The following is a 21,112-nucleotide window of genomic DNA, read 5'->3' on the forward strand; positions in this document are numbered from 1 at the left end:
CTGTAACCATGGCAGTGAAAAGCCACGAGTGAAACGCACGCGCGGATGTGCGTGGAATAAATGAGCTCTCGCAGAGAGCCTGTTTTTGTTTGGATTCATGTGAGGCAGGGGGACATAATTGCCCAGCTTTGTTGTGTCAGTAAGAGAGGTTTCGCTCGACTGTTCAAGTTAAAAAATAACCCCTGAATAACCCCCCCCCCCCCCCATCTGCCCAAGAGTTTCATCTGGATAATTTACTGCAACTTTTTTAGACACACGTTTTCCAAGCTCATGCTTGACTGAAATCAGTCATTCTGCTGCGTTTTTCAAATGCTGCGGATAGCATGCTTAGGTAGAATAATAAGCATCCTGTCATATAAAGAAGTATTTTCTTGCAGATGGTAAAACATTCCAAGCTGGCTATGAATGGTACATATTGCATTTTTTTTACACATATTGCCTGTTTACTGAAATAATGCATCGCTAAATGGTAGTTATCGGCTAAGTAATTGCTTCTAAGCTCAGAACCTACTGTATGTGAGAAATACATTCTTGCTAGAGAGAGGGCTTATCAATTTCTAATAAACCCTTAACTCAATATTCATTACCAGCACTCGCATGTAATATTTAGAGTTTGTCTGCCCTGCAGTGCGTTTCCGTTCGAGCGCTTGCCTGTTCGCTCTGTATTCGGAATCCGATTGTTCCTCTGCGCTGCTCTGGGGAATACCTAAGACGCTTGTGCTTCTGGTGTAAAAAAAAAAAGAGAAAAAACTGCCAGTAATTGCCCTCCTCCCACATTCTCCTTGCCTTGCCGATCCAGTGCAGGCAGCCCCAGCTACCAGCTGCCTCGCGCTGGAAATCACACGTAGTCCTGCAGGCTGTAGCCAGCCTTATTATCTAGAGGTTGTGAGACTGAACAGCACTGCTGGTGCTGCGGCGGCGGCGGCGGCTTGTTCGGAGAAGAGATCCGAGGTCCCTGCTGCTTCCCGGCGCAGGACGTGCAGAAGACGGCCCCCCCGACGAAGAGGAACCCCGCGGACATGAAAGAGACGTAGACGGCTCCCCCGGGCTCGAACTTGTTACTCTCCGGCACGGCGGAGTCGCGGAAGCTGGCGATGACCTCGTTGGTGAACCAGGAGGCGGGGACCAGGCACAGGAGTCCCGCCAGGAGGAGGCACGCCCCCCCGGCGATGGCCGTGTGCCCCTTGGCTTGCCTCCCGCCCCCCCAGCGGGTGCACTTCAGCCCCAGGGAGGACAGGCAGATCCCCAGAGCCGCCAGGACGCAGGACAGCACCATGGCGGTGCGGGCCGTCTGCAGGTAGGCGGGCAGGGACAGCACCGAGTACTTGAGCGTGCAGCTGAACATCCCCGTGCTGTACCAGGTGCAGTCCATCCACAGCCCCTGCATCTGGGAAATGGCCGTGATGATGTTGGAGCCCATGTCGGCGCTCACCTTCCAGTTGGGCAGCAGGGTGGCCACAGTAGCCCCGAAGAGTCCCAGCAGCGCCAGGATGAAGGCAAAGACCTGCATGCCCGCGGACGCCATCCTCCTGCGCCCTCACCTTGCGTCGGCCGGCCGGCTCCCCCCCCTCTCTCTCTCTCTCTCCGCTGATGACAGCGGCCGATAGCTCCTCAGCCTAGGCTCCGGCGGGCTGCGCGACGGGGGGAAGGAGAATTGTGCAAGTTGAAATAAAGAGGGAAAAAAAAAACCTTTTCGCCGGCAAAGATTGAAGACGGCGCGGCTCAGAGACACTCCTCTGCGCCGCCGGTACTGAAAGGGAGTAGAGAATTTTGTGTGTGCGTGCTTTCTTGGTTTGTCTGCATCTTCCCTGCGTTCAGGCTGAATAGAACTGGTACTCCTTAGGATAAACGGGTTCCTGGTAAAATTTCTGCTTAAAGGTGCAGTATCCTGTTGAGTTGTAAGTTAGTGGCATTTCCAAAGCCCTCTTGTGAATAAAAACTGGGCTCTCTCAATACAATCCTGTGCAAACTTTGACGTGGGACAGAGATTTCCTCTGGCTGTTTTTCAACAAAGTATGAAAAAAAGTGTATTTTATTCATCCTGGCATTATCTGAACAGTTTACATCTTCGAAGAAGAAAATGTTCAAATTCTTACCTCTTGACTGGTGTAGAGTCCCATGGGTCAGGTTATCTGCAGTGATTTCTAAATACAAAAAGGATGAGGGGGTGATTTAGCAGTACAGATCATTCATGTCACTAATTTCCTTAGCAACCGTACAGCTAGAAGAGATTCCAGTTATGGTACTGCACATGGCCGCTTTGTGCTTTTAAATTAGGGTTATTTCCTTTTCAGTGCTGTAAAAGGGCTATACGTCACTATAGCCTATTGGCTGACACAAAAGGCTGTATTTTCTTGTTCTAAGGTTGTAAAGAATTAAACGTCAATTTAACGTGCAAGAGAAAACAATTGGTAGTGATGCCAAAGCCGTTTCTTGATTTACTACTTACCATACTAAGTTTTAAAGAAACTATTACATAAATTATGCTGTCAGCTTGGCTATTAAAAAGAACAGTACCTCAGGATATTACCAAAATAAGCTTTTTTTAATGCTAAGATTAAATTTAATGGGCAAAAGATTTTTTTTTCCCCTGGACTATGTAACACTAAAGTGCTGTAAATGCCATAATCTCTTCAGCTGCCACACTTGTATGAAGGAAGGGTAGGCACCTATTCCTGGGACTCTGTTTGCGGTCGTCTGACTCCTCATTAATTACCAGGCAGGTGTTCAGGAGCCTCAGGTCTTAGCAGGATAAGGTCTGTCTTTTCCTTTGATGTGCACGGGTGGTCCTTTAAGGGGGTGCAGGAAATGAGAATATCCCGCTGCTTAGGCCAGGCCGTGCTGGTTACAGGGAGTGGGCACTGACGCGCTTTCTGGGACGTCCAGGGCTCAAGACCCTGCTTCCGGATCCTTCCCTTGCCACGTTTGCCAGGCGCGACCCTTCTCCAGCGGGGGAAGGGAGCCAGGCCCTTTTGTGAGTGAAAGAGCAGAGCCAGAGGAGTGCACACCAGCAGCTTGTGTTCCTCGCGCAGCCCAGCACGGGTACTGTGTCTGTGTCTCTGTCTCTGTCTCTGTCTCTGTCTCTGTCTCTGTCTCTGTCTCTGTCTCTGTCTCTGTCTCTGTCTCTGTCTCTGTCTCAACTTGAATTGGTACACCAGTAGTGCGTCGGGTTGGCTGTTTCTGAGCTTTGTGCTTGGTCACATTCTGGTTGGGACATGAAGCTCGTTCACAGCTGCAGTTTCGACTTCAGCAACTGGTTCCTGAAACCTGCTTTTAGTTCTGAAAAATGGAAAATTGCATGTACCAGGTGCCAAGGGAACCCAGATGTGTTAGACTGTGATTTGTGGTGAGGTACGATGCTATTACACATTACTGTTTTGTTCCTTTCTCTTAGGGCTTCGGTAAACAATGCATCCTATTGACACTGACTGAACCACAGCCGGCTTTCCAGTGAAAGTCTTAAGAGTGCTAACAATTTCTATTCCTAACCTTTTTGTTCACAGAAATGAAAGTTTTTAATGTGGACACTTTCATCCTTTTTACAAGTTTTAGGGTCTTAACTTTTATCTTCATGTTTGTTGTAATTTTGTGCAAATCAGAAATCAATATGTAATACTTATTAAAATCTAGCTATTTGTGCAAACATTTTTCCTCCAGGTCTTTGAATAGTCATTTGTACTGCTGTACCAGTACTCAATACTTGCAGTTGATCTACACTTTCCTGGGAGCAAGTTCTGTATGCCTCCCTAAAATACCTCCTAAAAAGGTGATGAACAAGGTGCTGCACGTTCACTTCCAGTCCTTAGTGGTAAGGCATAAAAACCTGAAGGAGACCATCACCACAATGCCTCATGTCCTTCATAATCCAATCTTGTGTATAAATGTGATCTTTCTGTTAGGAAGTATTTCTGCTACCAGTGCTGTGTTTCAGGAGCTTGTGTATTGGCTGGTAACGAGAGAGAAGGAATTCATCTAGCAGCAAGGTTTTCAGAGACACACAAGAGGTGCTACAACAGACTTTCTAAAAAAAAAAACCACGCTTACAGCAGATTGTTCCTTTGTCGTTATGCCGGCGGGTTAGTGGTACTGTTGGCTTAATTCTGGGGATGTTGCTGTAATCCGGCGCTCAACATCAGCTGTGAAGGGGAGAGGAGAGGAGATGTAGGGCTTTTATATACCTGATGGACACAACAGCACGTAGGGTTTCTCTCTAGCTCACCCGGAGAAGCACCACCACTTGTCACTGGTGGTCGCCCCCGGCCTTAAATGTCCCTGAGCAAGATGGGACAGATCCGAAACTTGTAGCCCTGCTTTCTGCGTCTTCCCCTTTCGGAGCAGGGCTCGACGATGTCGGATTCCGCTCGTGCATCGGGCTCGTATCCGTGCCTCGGGCAGCTTGCGGAGCGTGGGAAGTGCGAGATATGAGGCGTTGCAACCTCCAGCAAGAGATGCTGTTCTTTATTGGTAACTGCCTACTCTTTTTTTTTTTAAGTGCCTCTTTCAAAAGCGGAATTAATGCGGGTCGTCCTTTGAAGGTATTGTTACAGTTTAATGTATTCCACCTCAGTGCATGTAGGTTTGCAGCATTTTCATATTTGGAACACGGCTCTTCATTCACTTGTTTTAAGGAAGCGGCGAAAAGGGTGCTGTTTATAGGAGGTAAATGTGGTCTGGCTTTCTGAGTTTACCGAGTCAGCTCGAGAAGGAGAGACGAGGGGATGAAACCAAGCTCTGCCATCGCAATTATTTTTTCCCCAGAGTAATTTTTTTTCTTCCAAATATTTTCCCCATATTACATGTATTTTAAGTAGATCACTGCTTCTTACAATTTGGTAGAAGAACCTGATCAATTAATACTCATCAGAGGCCTTGCCTTAAATAATTATTTTTAACCCCCAATAACTCCCTACGTCTGTAGATCCCAGCAGAAGACAATGTTTGTTAGCTTCAGTGTTATTTTCATTTTCCACAGTGCTAATCAGGACAAAAGAACTGTGAATATCCCACATAGAATCTACTGTTGCACAAGGGGTGAGAAGATGCTTCAGTCATATATGGGGAAAGCAATTTTCCACTTTAACTTGTCACCTGTGTCCATTTTTATTCTTGTTCCTAGTATGATATGGTCATTATATACAGTATACAGGGGCTTGGCAAAACAACAAATAAGGATTCGTATTTTGAAGTATCTAAACTGCAAATGAAACAGATTTTACCAGTGTTTCATATTCATTCCAATGCTAATCATCAATATGTTTCTGCTATAAAAGGCATTTTGAAATCATCACTTTTTATTTGGGAGTTTCTGAGCAATAGGAGAGATCTAACAGAGTTTGGTGAGATAGTTGTTGCCCAAATTGCAGGTTTACATCGTGAACTTCACTAAGCTAAAAGTTATGGTGGGGCTGCCAGTCTGAAGTATCTTATACCCCAAACCAATGCGCAACACCATATAACCTGTTGTAGTGAGTACAAAACCTGGACTTCTGAGCAGTGGAAGAAAGTACTGGTCTGATGAGTGGTCTTTTGCTACATCATGAATGGTTTATATGTTTGGAGAAATCTGAAGGAAGACTTCAATCCACATTGCCTGTTCCCAACTATTAAACATGGTGGTGAATTATTACTCTACATGGTAGAATTACAGCCAAGGAATTCAAAGCTATTTTAGGTGACCAGGTGCACCATATGGTACATTTTGTCTTGAAGATGTTCCTCAAGAATCAGGTTTTTTGGAATGGCCAAATCAAATTCCAGACCTCGACCCAGTTGAGATGCTGAGGTGAGGCCTAAAGAGATGTGCATAAACACATACCCTCAAACTTCACCGCGCTGAAGCAGTTTTGTAAGGAGGAGTGGGCCAGAACTTCTCCCAGGCGATGTGAGAGACTGATAACGTCTCACAGGAAATGTTTCCTTCAAGTCATTGCTGCTAAAGGAGGTTCCACACTTACTTTTTCACACAAGGCAACTGAATGTTGGCTGATTTTATTGTTTAATAAATAATGACAAGATAAAATGTGTGTGTGTTATCTGTCACATGAGGTTAGGTTTATCTACTGTTAGGGCTTTGTAAGGACTATGTGAAGGTCAAATATGTCTTAATTTGTAAAACAATAGAATCTTAAGAGGGTGTACTTTTTGTCACATCACTGTAATATCAGTGGGCAATAAGACATGCGGTGTCAAGGCTGGTTCGGGGCTGTGTTCAGGTGAACACAAGTTGAGTTCCATCCTGGCCAGCAGTTTATAATGTAGTTCTGGTGGGCAGCTGCGTCAGCATGCGTAGGCTGCAAAGCAACAAGTAATAGGTTTATGCAATGCTGAAAAGAGAAGAAACAAAACGCATTTCGGTTGTGGACACCCGAAGAAGGCTCTCCAGCCGAAACGTCGTGTTTTCCTTCTTCTCTTTGCAGCATGGAATAAACCTTTTTCTTGTTCCTTTAGCGGTTTACAATGTAGTCCAAAGTCAGCACGTGCACTTGGGCCGAGAGAGAAGTGCTGTCAGCCCAGACAGACTCGTGTGAAGATGCATCCGGGATATCGCTGGTATAGCCACGAGGCAGCCTGCTTTGTCACACCCTCCAGCGGCTGGCGATGCGGAAGCATCATGTAGGTGATGCAGACTCCGCTTCCCCACTTGACAGTGGGTTGGAGGGCCAGCTGGGAAGGATGCGTCACCGGACCATGTCATGGGAGCCAGGCCGGTCCTGATTCTGGTGGGTTGTGAGAGGCAGGACCTGCTCGTCGCAGTTCCGGTTCTCCTCTCTTGGTTGCCCGGTGACAATGATGGTGCTACTGCATGCGAAGGTGTGAGCGGCTCCGTACGTTTGCTGGCATAGCCAAGAGAGAGAGGTCAGCAGCTGCCCAGTCCGCCTGGTGGTTTTCTGAGCCCATGGAAGGCCACCGCCTTCGATGGCCGAGAGCTCCTCGCCAGGGAGCCTGTCCTGTGCACGGTAGTGAAGAGTTGGCCACCTCCTTCCATTCCTCTCAAGGTTTTAGACGTCCCTCTGAATGATGCCATCAGTCTCAGCTGCTTTCCAGTTTCTCCTGGCTCAGCTGACGCCCCACTTTGGTTCAGGGTGCAGACGGGGGCACCCTGGGATTTTGTCCGAGGCTCTTGCTGGATCCAGCCTGAACCATCTGCCTCAGACTATTGTTGACAGGGATCTTACTGATCCTCATAATCATTGCAGATTGTCAGGTTAGTTGATAACGTTCATGTAAACAGGACCTGGCAGTTTTGTTAAATTGGATTCGTGGGCTTTCCATCAGCATATTTTTCATTAAGTCGTTCCTATCAAACACTATAAATACCAGTGGATTTCCGTCCCAACTCTTTTGTGATCATCCACTAGAAATATTGAACACTTTTTTTGCAAATAACTCTTAAGAGGCTGTATTTGAACAAAACACTTTGATGACTCATTGAACACATTTTGGAATATGTTATGTGAAACTAAATTAAGCAGACCTATTATAGAAAACAATCCAAAACGAGTGGAATGAATTAATTGATTAAGCGCAATTCAGACAACTTCTCGGAAAATATTTGTGGTGCCTAGTGGTATGACCCACCTGTTCTAAGACTTTTTGCAGGGCTGGGCCTAACGTGAGCAGTTTGCAGTTTTTTCTGTTCTTACGGAGAGTGGTTGCAAAGGCCTTATGGATAACCAAAGATTATCAGATTATGGTAGGCAGACTATCAACAAGTCCTCCCAGTGACAGGTGATTTTGTGATTGTCTTTTTTCCCCTCTTTGACGGAATACGTACAATTTTGTATCTGTTCCTGCATAATATTTTTAATATTTAATTTGAAAGGCATTTTCCCAGGTTTGAGAACAGAATACCACTCTCTACCCTGGAGGGTTGCTATTTAAACATAAGGCAGAGGCCACATGTAAATAAATGAACTTTGAATATCTTTTTGAAAGGCCATTGGTGTAACAGAAAGACAGGCTCTTATTTCTGACAACTTGTAAGCTCTAAGGTAAGCACTAGTCTACTACTACTTGTATGAATATGAGTTAAAAATAATATAATGCAACCCTAGGTTTTATTGCTGTACATAGTATAAATATTTTTTTCCACATTGTTTTCAGACCATTTGAAAAATCACACTAATATTTGAGAAATGTAACTGATGTTAGAATTGTATGAAGACATACAATAAATTTAACATACATGTTATAATAAATTAAGGTAATTTGTTAAAAGAAAATACAAATTGTATATTTAAAAAGCCAGATAGCCAAAGAATTTTTATGGGGTTTTAATAAATAGTTTTTCCACAAAGTAGTTTAGAAAACAGATTTCACCTGGTAATCATTAAGGGTTATGTTTGTGCTTTTCCCTTTTTAAAGATTTGGTCATGTAAGGCTATAAAACCTCTTTTTTAATAATTGGAAATCTCCAGTAGACACAGTTGTTCCCTTTTTAATATGTTTTACTTAGAGCATATACATAAATATAATATAACTGTGTAAAGAATGATGTTCTGATGTTCAGTTTCTTAGTCTGAAATTGTAATAAGGTAATTTGGAACGTCAAAAAGCATTTTACAATCTTAATGTTAAAAATGGAAGAAATTAAGAATTTGCATTTTATGTTTCTAAGTAATAGCTTTCCTGTTACAGAGTGAGGAAAATAATTACAACAGAATGTTCATTACATCATCTTTAGTACTGTATTACTATATTTTGGAAGAAAAAAAAAGTGACTTAGTATGTTCCTAGGCCAGCCTAGTGATTTTAATTTCTTTTGTTATTAACTTTACAAGATATGATAACATTGAACAACTACACTTAAGAAGAACCTCCTCTTTATGTCAATACAATGAGCTAAATGCTAAATTTAATTCCTGGGTTAAAAAAAACTGCAAGGTTAAGACCTAATTGCAAAAGCTATCTTGTTTACCTCTGCTTTAAAGTCTTTCAAAATAATCAGCATAAATATTCATTTATGTGGAAGGTTCTTCAAGTATAAGCTAATCTTGGGGGAAGAGGGTTCATCAAAGTTGGTCATATTTACCATATTTGAATTTACCAAAGTGTTTACTAAGCCTTAGCTGTTTTTCAGTTTAAGTTATACCACCGAACTGTGTTCCTCCAGCAATATTGCGTTCAGTGGCTTCACTTCAGAAACAAGCAGACTTGACTATGAGAAAATCCCTTCAGTAAGCCATGCAGTTTACATTTTACTGAGCGGTTTTCATGCGTTTCCCCTCTTGAGCAAATATATAACCCGTTCTTCGGCTTTCTTACCTAATGCCGATTCTGTTTCGAAAGCACGTTGCAGCTGAGCGAGATTCGTCCCCCTCCTGGGCAGCTCTGGGCAGTCTCTGAAGTCAGTCCTCTCGAGCGCGCCTTCTGATGAAGTTGGCAGAGATGCAGGAGTGATGATTACCAGGTGAACTCAGGCTGTGTTGCCCATTCCATGAGCTTCACTGGCTGTTTCGTGCCTCAGCATGCTTGTCGGCGGCATGCTGTGCTGGAGGTGTAATCTGGAGGGTCTGTTCTGATTATCCTTGAAAGCCTGGTATATACTGTACTGCTCACATCAGCTAGCGTGGCCACAGAATTCTTCAAGACAGGAAGAAAAGCTAATCTTGAGTCTTTTGTTTCCCCATTTCCATGGCTTCATGCGCAGTCCCATTCTGTAAAACAGGGCAACAAAAATGTCGCTAGCAGGCAGGACAGAACAGGAGGGGAAGAGCCGGCTTGTGTAGGGGATAGCACGATCACTTCAACAGTTTGTCATATCCGCTTAGCGATGATAGAGAACTGTGGTGCTGCAGTTAAATGGAGCTAAAGCAAAGCTCTCGGTCTAAAAGTTACAGCAGAAAGCAGTTTGGCCAGTCCTCTCTGGCTCTGACATTATGCAGATTTTCATTGGAGGTAAATCTTGAGGACAGTGATCTGCACTGAAAGCTTTTAGAATGAATTATTTGGGTGTCAGCTGCATCCCTTTAAGGCTTCTTTCAGGGAACAGTGCTCCTGAACTGCATTGTACGCGGACGCAGGGGCTTATTAAATATTCTGTTTTTGAAGAGGTTGTTTTTAAGGTCCTTCTTCCCAGGTGTTACTGTGGCAACCTGAACTCGGTTCACATCGTGCTGCGTCATCTCTCCCGCAGCCCTCTCGTCCCACGTGCCTTTAACCCCTCGCGTGTCTCGGCAGGTGGATGTCGGGGTGGTTCACTTCACCCCTCTGGTTCAGCCCCAGATCGGCCAGCCCTTCAAACTGGTGGAAAAAGTCGTCAGGAACGTCTTTCAGTTCCGAAGGAAACACTGCCGGCGAGGAATCGAGTAAGCTGTGGTGTTTCCATCAGAGCCTTTTGAAAGCTCTGGATATTTGTCGGTTCTCGTTTATGCTGGCTTTACACTGCCAGCACGCCTTTGTCTGTGTTCATGCTAATTCCCCCATTCCCAGAAAAACAAGAAGAGCACTCAAAAGAGAGCAGGAATTATGACTCATATTAGTATTTCATAGCAAAGGAGTAAAAGAGAAAAGTTATGCAACTATAGCTGCTGCATTGACAGATTGTGCTAGTATGGGGATAATTCACGATAATACCCAGCATCACGTGGGATGAAAGCAGCCAGAAAAACTCCCACTTGTATTTATGAAGGACGTGTTATCTTCTGCTGGGGCTCCTGTGAAACGGGGGCTTCAGCGTGCGGTGAGACATACTGTACCGGGCTGAGCTCTTTTTGTTTCCTTGCAGAATGTTGTTTCCAGAAGCTCGGCGTCTGGAGCTCTCAGAGCAGATGTTACGCACGGCAGATGTGGACCCGACTCTGCGCCCGACCGAGTTATCCATTCCCCATTTCAGAAACCTGTCAGACGCCTACAGCAAACTGTGCTCAGACAACCCAGGTCTCCTCGCCTATGACTTCAGAGATGAACTGAGGAAGAAGAGAAGATCGAGGTGCATCAAAGAGGAGGAGGAAGAACTGTGATTTTTTTTTAGGGAAGTTGAAGATATTCTGGCTTCAACAAGGACAACAGACATTAAATCTGACATTTCACTGAGCCAGAACAATACATTATTTAAAATTGTAGTTTTTTTTAATCACTTGGGGAGTGAAGACTGTCTTGAAACCTGAAAGAAGAGATCTAGCAAATCACATGGGTTGAATGGTTTAATTGTACATATGTTCTTGGTACTGTATATCAGCCTCTGAGTGTGGCCTTTGTGTTTAAGACATTTAGGGAATTGAACATTGATGTGTTCTGAGAAATATCAGTGCTGCTGCAGCCGAGTTAAATTGGTGACTGGTGATATTATATTACACCACATAAAATGGGCAGTGGATAAAGCCGATACAAGGCTTTGTTTCTGCTTGAAGTAGCACCGGTTTCCTGGCTGGATTAGAACCATAAATCCAGGCTGTTTGTTTTATAGCCCCGGATTTAGCCAGCACACAGTTAAGACGTTGTCTCGCGCGCACCGCCCAGAGAGAATGAGGACGAGCAAGCCTGTTAATTTGACACGCTCACCTGTCAGAGCTATTCTTTTTCTGGTGACATACTGGAGACCGGCGGGACCACTGGCGAAGTGGCGTCTCTCTCACTGACGTCACTGCAGGCCTACAGGCGCCTGGTAAATTGACAGGAGATGCTGTTGTGCTAAGAGGACGTCTGTTCACACACAACCACCTGAATGGACTTTCATTCGCTTGGCATCCAGTCAGTGCGACGGCGAATGGATCTGTCTGGCAGCCTCTCATTCCGCCCTTTCGTGCGCATTAGTCCGAGTTAGCAGACACGTGCTGATTAATATGCATGTCCCCGACACATTGCGACTCCTGCTCTCCTCACTCCCCCTGGCTTTGAAGGGTGTTTTTTCTAACACCCATTCTAGCCCAGCAGGGCTCTACCAATTACGTGATGCCGCGTGGGGCATTCCAGCAACAGCCAGCTTGTCACATAATTAAGTGACCAGATGTCCTGTTAATAGCAGACCCTTCTCATATGGGTAAGTAGCCTGCAAAAGAGAGAACAACTGGGGGGGGGTGGGCAGTGATTTCTCAAATTGCTCGTTTATATGGCCACGTTCTACAGCATATAAAAAAGAACTTTAAAATCGGCAAATATGTTGACCATACAGACTGCAGAATCTCTTCCTACACATGCATTGCCACCTTCACAGAACCAAGCCGTAAAGATTTAGAAGCAAACGAGAGGGGTTTAGCGTCCAGCAACCCACAGACCTAAAACAGCGCAGCCATAATAAAGTAGTAAATGATGAAAAATAATAAATAGTGCATTAAATCTTGCAAATATTTTTCAACAAAAGAAAAGGTTCAAATCAGGCTTTTCGTCGGCTTCTCAGTGTGGAATGAACGTCTCCTTGTTCCTTTGCAGAACCCCAGCTGACAGCTCCTTAGCTGAACCTCTGTGTAAATATAGCATTTTCGGGGCTGGTGAAAAGATTAAACTAAAGTTAAAAAACCTGACATTCGTGTTTGTCTCGTATTTTATCTGGACTTAGACACAAGGAATGGAAGCCATTATTATTATTATTATTATATGAATAATGGTCACAAAAATATGCTTCAAAGTGAAATTGACAGGTTAATCAAATTTTAGATTTAATTGGGGCCAGTGTATAGAGGTGTCACAGTACTGCATCAGCACAGTAGGCATGTAGTGAGACATTCAAGCATATCCATTCAGTAATGAGCTGAGCTGGGCAAATGCATGGATTATCCTGCTCTTTTTTGTATGCCATGTTGAATAAGGCCATTTTCAAAAATGTCAGATCATGTGCGCTTATAATCACTTAAGTCATGTATTAAATGCTATTAGGATATAAATGAAATAGCCTTAAAACTGGAGACCAGGGTTTAAAACTGCTTAACCTATGTATTACACGTGGTATTAGACAGGACAGGTGTTCCTCTTATTATATATTTTTTTCCTGTCATCTAAATACCATGGTATACCATCACTGGAAATTGTAATCCTGTAACATCGTTTTCTATAATCTGTGTATTTACTATGGTTAAGAACTCCCCTAAAACCTGACCTGTGTTTAATACACAGAGGTATCGCTGCCCTCAAGAAAATAATTTGGTATCCATCATCTTATTGTGTTCTTTATGCGCTAATTTTGTGATTGCACAAGTCTCAACCCAACACCTACATCATTAATTGGCTTTCAGGTTTAACCAGTGGAATCAATTGCACGGTAGTCTTTACAGTAAATAAGTCTGTGCACGTTCTGCCATTCAGCATGGAATAAACTTTTACTTGGTACCGTCACAGTTCAGAACACAATCGTTCATCGTGGCGGGACGGAATTCTACAGTTCATAGGTTTTTTTATTGGACGCAGGCACCTAAAGGGCATCTTTATGAATGTTATTCATATTAATTACGCAAATGGTCTCCATCTAACATATTCAGTCATACACTGTGGAAGTGTGGTTAGTGCTCTGGACTTCAAACCAGAAGTCTGGTGGGTTTCAAATCCTGGGGTGACCAGTGCTGACGTACTGCACTGTGAACATGCATCGATCTGAAGTAAAATGTTCTGATCAGTGTGTACACATCTGCATAAAAGCATTAGCCAGATGAATAACAACAATCATTATCACATAGTAGTGGATTCCCAGGCTAGCAAATGACCAGTGTAAATGTGTCCTTACAGCCATGTCAAAGGCGCAGGCTTGGGGAAAGATCAATAGGAATGATTAAATATACATGTTACATTTCAGATTTGTATGGGGACTTCTAACCTAAGATAGTGTTGCATACCATAGAATTAGAGAGATAAAGGAATATCACAATCCACATTACAACTACCGTCTATGAAGTAGCTTTGTGCACAGAAGATGCATTAAACAAAATGCACACTATGTTTATCAGTTTAAAATTAAAGTTAATTCCCTTTCACTGGTTTCATGGTTCTTCAGAGAAAAGAGATTTAAAAATGAGCAATATACTCGATCAGAATGTATTTTTACAGTATGTAAAAAAATGACCTTCTATAAAGTAGTGCAGAAAGATCGAAGTTTAATATTTCTAGCGACTTTTAATATGGGAACTAATCTGCTGTAATTTAAGAATCACAGATCTACCCAGAAACATAGCCAAAGTGCAACAAATATATTACCAGACTGTATTTATTGCAAATTACAGCATTTTGCTCTATCTGTACAATGTCAAGTATGTGTAAAGAATACAAAATATAAGTTACAGTACAGTCATTTAGAGAAAATACAATATACAGTCTTTAACAAAACATTAAATTAGGCCTTTGTGCCACAGAAAGCTGAAAGCTTTTTTTAAAGCGAAATAGCTGGTTTTAATAAGCAGTTTATTTGCAGTTAAGCGTACGCTGCTTAAGCAGTGCCTCAGAACACTGATAGCTACATCGATGGAGACTATTAAAAAATAATACCCCGAGTTCTCATGTTTCATATAATTTACACAAAAATAATTGTACAGTAAATCTCTCTTTATCGTTGGTCTTTAAACAATGTAAAATCCGACTCAGTCCAGGTCTGGGGGGCCCCAATGCTTGCCTTTTCCTTAAAATAAAAAAAAATAGACACCTATCGTCAATAAATAATAATTTAAAAAATCCTGCATTTACATGTAAAAAAAAAAAAAAAAACAGTTAAAAGATTTAGGCAATCTGTGTTCTTAGTGCACAAATGCAGCAAGGCGGAGACCTGTTACAAGTCTGCTGTAACTCCTTGTATTAAACGGCAAACGTGTTCCCCTCATGAGGGCCTACTTCCAAAGAGGCGTGTTAGATGGGGAAGCCTGTAGAAGTCTGTAGCTTAATGCAGGTGGGGTTTGAGAAAGCCTCCCGAGACTCTACAGGGTAGGAACTGTCTGGGCCGCTTGGCTCTCGGCCGCTTCGTAGAAGCAGTCCTCGTTGACCACAGAAGCCAGGCTCTGCACGCTGAACTCCCGCTCCAGGAGAGCGTTCAGGTCCACGTTCGTCCCTTCCGACTGGCTGTCCAGGGACCGGCTGTGCTCCTTCATCGTCTGCAGAATCCCCCTGGTCCTCCTCAGGCTGTTTCCTTTCCGTTTTATGGGCCCGAAGTGCGCCCGCACCAGCTTCGGGTGCCCCTCGGGGTCCTCCGGCTCCTCCGCCCCCAGCTGAACGCGGGGGGCCGGCGCGCGGTCCTCCTCCTCCTCCTCCTCCTCCTCCTCGGCGAGCTTGAGCCTCCGGAGCTGGGCGTCCAAGCCTGCGCCAGCGGGGGGCTCCCTCTTGGCCCCCTCGCAGAACTCGTCGTCGTCGCTGAGGATGTCGGACTCCTTGACGCCGCCGTCCTCCGCCGGCACGGGCTTGGAGGCCCGGGGCGCGGGTGGCCTGGGGTCCGGTGGGCCCTCTGGGGTGTGGCTGCTCTGGGTGCCGCTGCTGAGGCTGCCCTCGTCCGAGTCGGGCTGGCCCCCCTTCAGCAGCTCGTTGGCAGTGACGTCAAGGGATGGGTGCTTGCACAACCAGGAAGCTCGGGAGGAACCTGCAATCAACGGATATCACGCACTGAGTGGAAGAGCCATTTCTGTTTCAGACCCTAAGCAGCAAAAGACATTTATTGCCTATAATGGCAACTCATTCCCAGAGCCCCCTTTTTCCAGCAGGTGCACCGACAGTGTGGCAAGGACGTGGCTCATTCATCACGCCGATTAACATGTCATCGGCAGGGTGCCCAACGTTAAATATACTGACCAATACAGCATCTGGAGAATTCTGGGAGGCAATAAAAGATGCACACGAGGTTACGGACGTGTCTCACTCCTCTTCGTTGCCTGTTCATTGATTTTTGAGCCCTAGATGACAGACATCATCCCAGCTCATCTTGCCAGAGATCAGCAGGGCATATCGGTCACACATCTCGTCTCGCAAGAAAGCCACTGTCCTTGAGGACTTTTATGCAGTCAGGTCAGGTCCCGGGACGTCACGAAAGAAGCCTTGTCTAGTCAGACTGCCGTCACTTCAGCAGCGATAGATACGTCTACCCAGCCCATCACACTTGAACCTCCCATCATTCTGCGCATCATTCTGCCTGTAAAGTTCTGTTCTTCTTATCCACAAAGGTGGCCAACAACGCTTACTGTACTACACCACTGCTGCCGACTCCACCAGTGCGCTGCTCCGGCATACAGACGACTAAAATCCTCTTCTTTAGAGCAGGACAGACCAGTCCCTCGGTTTTCTTCTGGTTTTGACATTCAACAGGATAAATCACCTCATTACCCAATCAGCTCCCTCACACGAGGTGCTGTAGTGTGAAAGCAACCAAGTCACTTCCATCTATCACACTGCGTCAGGAATGATCAAATGGTGCTAAAAATACCGAATCAGTATCGAAAATAGATTTGGCCTACTTGTACTTGTATGCATAGTATGTGCACAATAAGCTACAGTGACATTTCTTGTCAAACTCAGGATATGTGGGATTTATGCTTACACACTGTTCTTGACACAACTTAATGCATTTAAAATGATGGGCTGCAGGAAAGATGACTAACAAAGCGAGCTCGTTCATTTCTCGACAGCGGCCTTTAGAAGAGCCGGCCGTACGAGGTGCACCTCCGCCCGGTCATGGCAGCGAACCCGACCGAGCGAGTTTCAGCGGGGGTTTTTTTTCCCATCCTGTCAAATCGGGAGCCGGCAGGTTCAGGTGTAACCGAGCAGCGAGACTCGCCAAGGGGAGTCGAACCTCGAGCTCAATTTTCAGCTCGGCTGGTTTTCTCGACCGTTTCGCCCGCGTCTCTCCGCCCGGCGGCGGGACTCACCGATTCTGGCCGACGTGGGGACGGGGTTTCTCAGCAGGACGAGCCGCTCCCTGCAGGCCCTCTCGGCGGGCTGCTCGCAGCGCAGGTTCCGCCGGACGTTCTCCCTCAGGACGGAGCGGATCGCCTTCACGGTGCTGGCCTTGCTCTCGGGGACGCTACAGGAAAGGGCGGAGAGGCCGTTACTCGCGCGGCGGAGCTCGGGCCGTAGAGTCGGCAGGCCATCCTCGCTCCTGACTCCCTCCACGAGTTCTTCGCTTCGCTTGCTTGTCCTTGATTTCACCATAATGATTCCTTACGCTTACATAGCGCTTTCCTGGAATATTTGCTGGCACGTGGTTGGGCCTCCTCGCTGTTAGGGGAGTTTTAGAGGTCAGGCCCCTCCTGGTTTCCGTGGTATTATTTCCATCCAGTCAGATCACAGCTCAGACTCAAGGAGCAGTTAAAGCAGCAGCTTCAAGTCCACATTAATGGAGCTACTGACAGCAAGAGGACTAAAGGTTCCCAAAGGACCCTCCTATATCGGCAAAGCTCAAACAGTCTCTACATGGGACTTAATGTAGGTATTGTAAATCCTAATCTGAGTATTACACCTTAATCTTAAAATAAATGTTCATCTGTAAGTAATGCACTAGCACATGGTATTTATTCATGTACATAATTTAAGATTTAGGATTATGGGGCGGAGCGGTGGCTCTGTGGCTCAGGATCTGCGCCTGTGGCTGGAAGGTTGCCGGTTCAAATCCTGCGGCCGGCAGAGGAATCCTACTCTGTTAAGCCCCTGAGCAAGGCCCTCAACCCCAACTGCTCCAGGGGCGCTGTACAATGGCTGACCCTGCGCTCTGACCCCCAGCTTCTCTCCACGCCTGTGTGTCTCAAGGAGAGCAAGCTGGGGTACAGTATGCGAAAAGACAAATTCCTAATGCAAGAAATTGTATAGGGTTAATAAAGTGATGTTATTATTATTATTAAAACAAATGTTAATATGCCCGATAACGGAAAGATGCTGCCATTTTTAAGCAATATTAAGTCTTTTCTCCGTTCAGGAACAGACTCCAGCCCTGTGACCAGCCTGCCACTCCTACAGCTGTTTGCATACCGCTTTAGGACAACTACACCGTGCTCATGTCAGAAGAGGGAAACTACACTGAGTTCATTTACAAAATAGAGCGTGCTCTACCCGCGGAAGAAGTGGAAGACATCGGGCAGCTTCCTGAGCTACTGGCAATCAAATAACCAGATGGTAGTCTTCCTTATGCTCCTGTTCTGAGCACAGTGTTTGCGGAGGATGTCGAGGAAGGCTAATGTTATTCATGGCAAACTGTAAACAGGCACATGAGTGCATCGTCTCATGATTCTTACAGGCTGTCGGCTTCAGCTCCATGAGAGGAGGGCGGCAGCTTGACCCTGACTGAACAGCCACGGTAATTCCCCCTACCTGCTGCACAGCTGGAAGATGGTTTCTGGTCTCCCTTCGATTTCAGATTTCGTGTGGATGAGTTCCCAGATGCAGTTTGTCTCTGTCCCTGGGAAAACAAAATTAAGAAAATCGATTGACTTTTTAACCCACAGAATGAGCAGCCCGAAGAGAACAGACTTGTGGCAGAAAAACCACGTTTCACAGTCACAATCGTCTACGTTCCATCCTTCAACTTCCTACCGCATGCCTTAAATATAACACTGGGCAAAAAGTGAGGCATTTTCTTCGAGGGTTAGATCTAATCCATTAACCAAAAGTAAGCCGATAAAACGCATTTTATTGTAAGCTCTTTGAAAGGTATTACTGAAGCACAGAGAATATAAATGGTTGATAACAAAAGTGCACTTCACACCGCTCGAGAGACGCAACCGTGTGCTGACGTACGAGGTTAAGGGACGGATCTCTGGCCGGGCACCGGCAGCAGGTGAGCAGAGCCCCACTGACCCCCCAAGTTCCCCTGCTGGACCTGCAGCACCAGCAGCAGGTGAGCAGAGCCCCACTGACCTGCCGAGTTCCCCAGCCGGACCTGCAGTGCAGACAAGGGGATGAGCCACCGGAACTTGAAGGGATCCAGATCGCCGTGGCTGAACGCCGAACGTGCATTCGTGTGCTTTGAAAAGGCAAGGGAAAAAAAAAACGGGTTTAATGTTTTTTTTAAATAACGTAACAGTAGTGTCCAGAAAGCTTAGAGAGGCAATGAACAGGAAGGCTTACCATCTTCTTTTTTAATTTGCAGCTCTCTCGGTACACTAATATCACAGCTTTCTTGAAGACTGAGGAGAGAAACAGAGCATTTAATTTTTACCATTTCCATATATCTTATTGTACTACATATTGGTATAACAATATATCCTTTTCCGCTCTTTCCAAATTTACGATAACTGGACTGTACAAAGCACATCAACAGCAAGAGGGGCAGCTTCTCCAATGGAAGGACTACAAATACATAACACATTTTGCATATACAATTGATTTAATGAACCTCGGGACTGTAGAACTAGAATACAAGTATTGATAAACACTATTAAGATTACTGAAGCGCAACATGTAATCTCTAAATTGGATCCCACTGAAACTTTTTCAAATGTTAACTTTTGGAAGTTGCTTAGTCAGCTAGTGTTGAGAGTACCGGTCTGCTAATTTCTGTTGGCAAACTTACCAAAAACAGTGAGCTCAGGGTCCTTTCTCATTCGGCCCAGCGATGGGAACGGGTTCAGCCAAACCACAGAGGAATGCATAAGGAATTCTCCCATAGAAATTTCTGTGACCTGGGGAATGAGAAAAAGATCTGACCATCGTTGTCTTTTCTCCATGTGAAGGTATGCTTTTAGCTCCATATACTGTATGTAGCGCCACACCCACAAATTAATAGCAATTGGGCTGATCCTTTTATCAAGAGTGATTGACATTTACCCGTATCTTCTGTGAGACTTCAGTACCCATTTAGACAGTGGATTTTGCAGGAGCATTCTGGGTAAAGTATGCAGTACCTACATGGGTCTGACCATTCGGTCAGGAGGTTGAAGCCACCGCTGGCTCATAGCTTGTCCAGGGAGGTACTAGGTTTCCGGTGTCGTTATACATACCTCTTTTTCAGCTCCACTTTGTTCTGCTACCAGCTGGTCAAAAACAGTCCCGTAGTCTTCATAGATCTTCTGCATCTCGTTTATATGGCTGGCTACCTTCTCCATGGCCTTCAGCGCTTCTACAAACAAGCACGGCGGGAAACAAACGGCATGAGGAATAGCCTCCTTCTCGCCACAGCCGTTACACACGAAATCCTTTTTCTGGCAGAACTGGGTCTTTCGCTATTTTACTAAGACATTAAACGGGGGAAAAATGGAAGCCCCGTCTGGCGAAACGGCGTAGCTCGGTGGGGACACCGAGGTCGGAACCGCGTACCTGTGAGGTGATAGTGCTCCTCGCTGTCCCCGTCCGTCAGGGAGACGAGCTCTCGCAGAAGCAGGGGGTACTTCAGCACCCTCTGGACTGGCTTGATGAGATACGACTCCAGGGTGGAGGAGTGCTGCTTGGTTGGGTTCTTCGCATCCAGAAATTCCTTGAAGGCCCGGTCCGTTTTGGCTGGGAATGCCAAGGATAAACCCGGGTTAGAATTCGGGAATTTGTGGCCTTTAAACCATTCCCAATTCAAATGCTCACATATAGCTGCACTGTGTGATATTTCAAAAATATTAAATCGCCCAACACTTTTATTTATGTGCTGAAAAAAAAAATGAACTGCTCTTGAAAACTGAGAAAACGGCACTAACAGCAAAATGTTTAGTTTTCAATAATTATTTTTCCTCCTCCCAGGTTCTCCAGAAAGCTCTGGATTGGTAGTGCCGGATTTCCCATTAGACACTGCAGGCACAGAGCCTAGGGCCTACGAAAGAGTGAAACAGTAGTGACTAATGAAAAATGATCTGCAACAACATGCTTGCGATCCACTCTAGGGGCTCCAAATCAATCATCACACGCTCTCTAGTGGCTGTTCTAGAAACTAGAAGTATGGAAGTGATGATCGCTCGACTCGCTCCATCAGTCAAGTGGTTTAGCATGAGAATAGTTTACAGTGCATCATGTCAATCAACGCCATTCAATTAGCGTTTACCCCTCTTTTTGCACATTTCAGAGTGAAAGTGTCTAGGGCCTACGAACACCAAAATCTGGCCCTGTGTATTGGTTTTATTTTTTCTAAAGGTGAAGTGTCTGCATATGCCTTTGGTACAAGTTAAAAAGCTCCTTTAGAAATGGCATGAAACCTCTTTAAAAAATGTTCTGTTCTTTTAAAAATTGTATGAAATTGAAGCAACCCCAGGAAAAGCAAAAGCCAATTTATAACCTAATAAGATACTCAAAGTCAACACTGTGC

General features: G+C 45.2%; 3 protein-coding genes across 10 annotated transcripts in view; 1 reads left to right on the plus strand and 2 right to left on the minus strand.

Moving 5' to 3' along the window:
* tfb1m (transcription factor B1, mitochondrial) overlaps positions 1 to 14,634 on the plus strand; it is a 33,250-nt gene extending 18,616 nt beyond the window's left edge. For all 3 annotated transcript variants that reach the window (XM_088626611.1, XM_088626613.1, XM_088626612.1), the window contains exons 7-8: positions 10,180 to 10,307; positions 10,727 to 14,634. In XM_088626611.1, coding sequence (XP_088482737.1) covers positions 10,180 to 10,307; positions 10,727 to 10,961 — 363 coding nt within the window. In that variant the 3' untranslated portion in view covers positions 10,962 to 14,634. The remainder of the gene's footprint in view (positions 1 to 10,179; positions 10,308 to 10,726) is intronic.
* LOC148675352 (claudin-20-like) lies at positions 191 to 10,183 on the minus strand. Its single transcript, XM_088626614.1, has 3 exons — positions 9,265 to 10,183; positions 2,097 to 2,144; positions 191 to 1,631 (listed from the first exon to the last, which is right to left on the minus strand). The coding sequence occupies exon 3, from the start codon at positions 1,523 to 1,525 to the stop codon at positions 839 to 841; it is 687 nt and encodes a 228-aa protein (XP_088482740.1). The 5' UTR covers positions 1,526 to 1,631; positions 2,097 to 2,144; positions 9,265 to 10,183; the 3' UTR covers positions 191 to 838.
* The window catches only part of tiam2b (TIAM Rac1 associated GEF 2b), a 120,507-nt gene continuing 113,508 nt past the window's right edge, over positions 14,114 to 21,112 (minus strand). For all 6 annotated transcript variants that reach the window (XM_088626599.1, XM_088626603.1, XM_088626598.1 and 3 more), the window contains 8 exons: positions 20,143 to 20,322; positions 19,827 to 19,945; positions 19,400 to 19,508; positions 18,955 to 19,013; positions 18,745 to 18,850; positions 18,199 to 18,286; positions 16,764 to 16,918; positions 14,114 to 15,484 (listed from right to left, as the gene is read on the minus strand). In XM_088626599.1, the coding sequence (XP_088482725.1) occupies positions 14,832 to 15,484; positions 16,764 to 16,918; positions 18,199 to 18,286; positions 18,745 to 18,850; positions 18,955 to 19,013; positions 19,400 to 19,508; positions 19,827 to 19,945; positions 20,143 to 20,322 (1,469 nt within the window). In that variant the 3' untranslated portion in view covers positions 14,114 to 14,831. The remainder of the gene's footprint in view (positions 15,485 to 16,763; positions 16,919 to 18,198; positions 18,287 to 18,744; positions 18,851 to 18,954; positions 19,014 to 19,399; positions 19,509 to 19,826; positions 19,946 to 20,142; positions 20,323 to 21,112) is intronic.

The sequence above is a fragment of the Lepisosteus platostomus genome, chromosome 3 (genome assembly GCF_059453375.1).
Source record: "Lepisosteus platostomus isolate fLepPlt1 chromosome 3, fLepPlt1.hap1, whole genome shotgun sequence".
In the NCBI taxonomy this organism is placed as follows: Eukaryota; Metazoa; Chordata; class Actinopteri; order Semionotiformes; family Lepisosteidae; genus Lepisosteus; species Lepisosteus platostomus.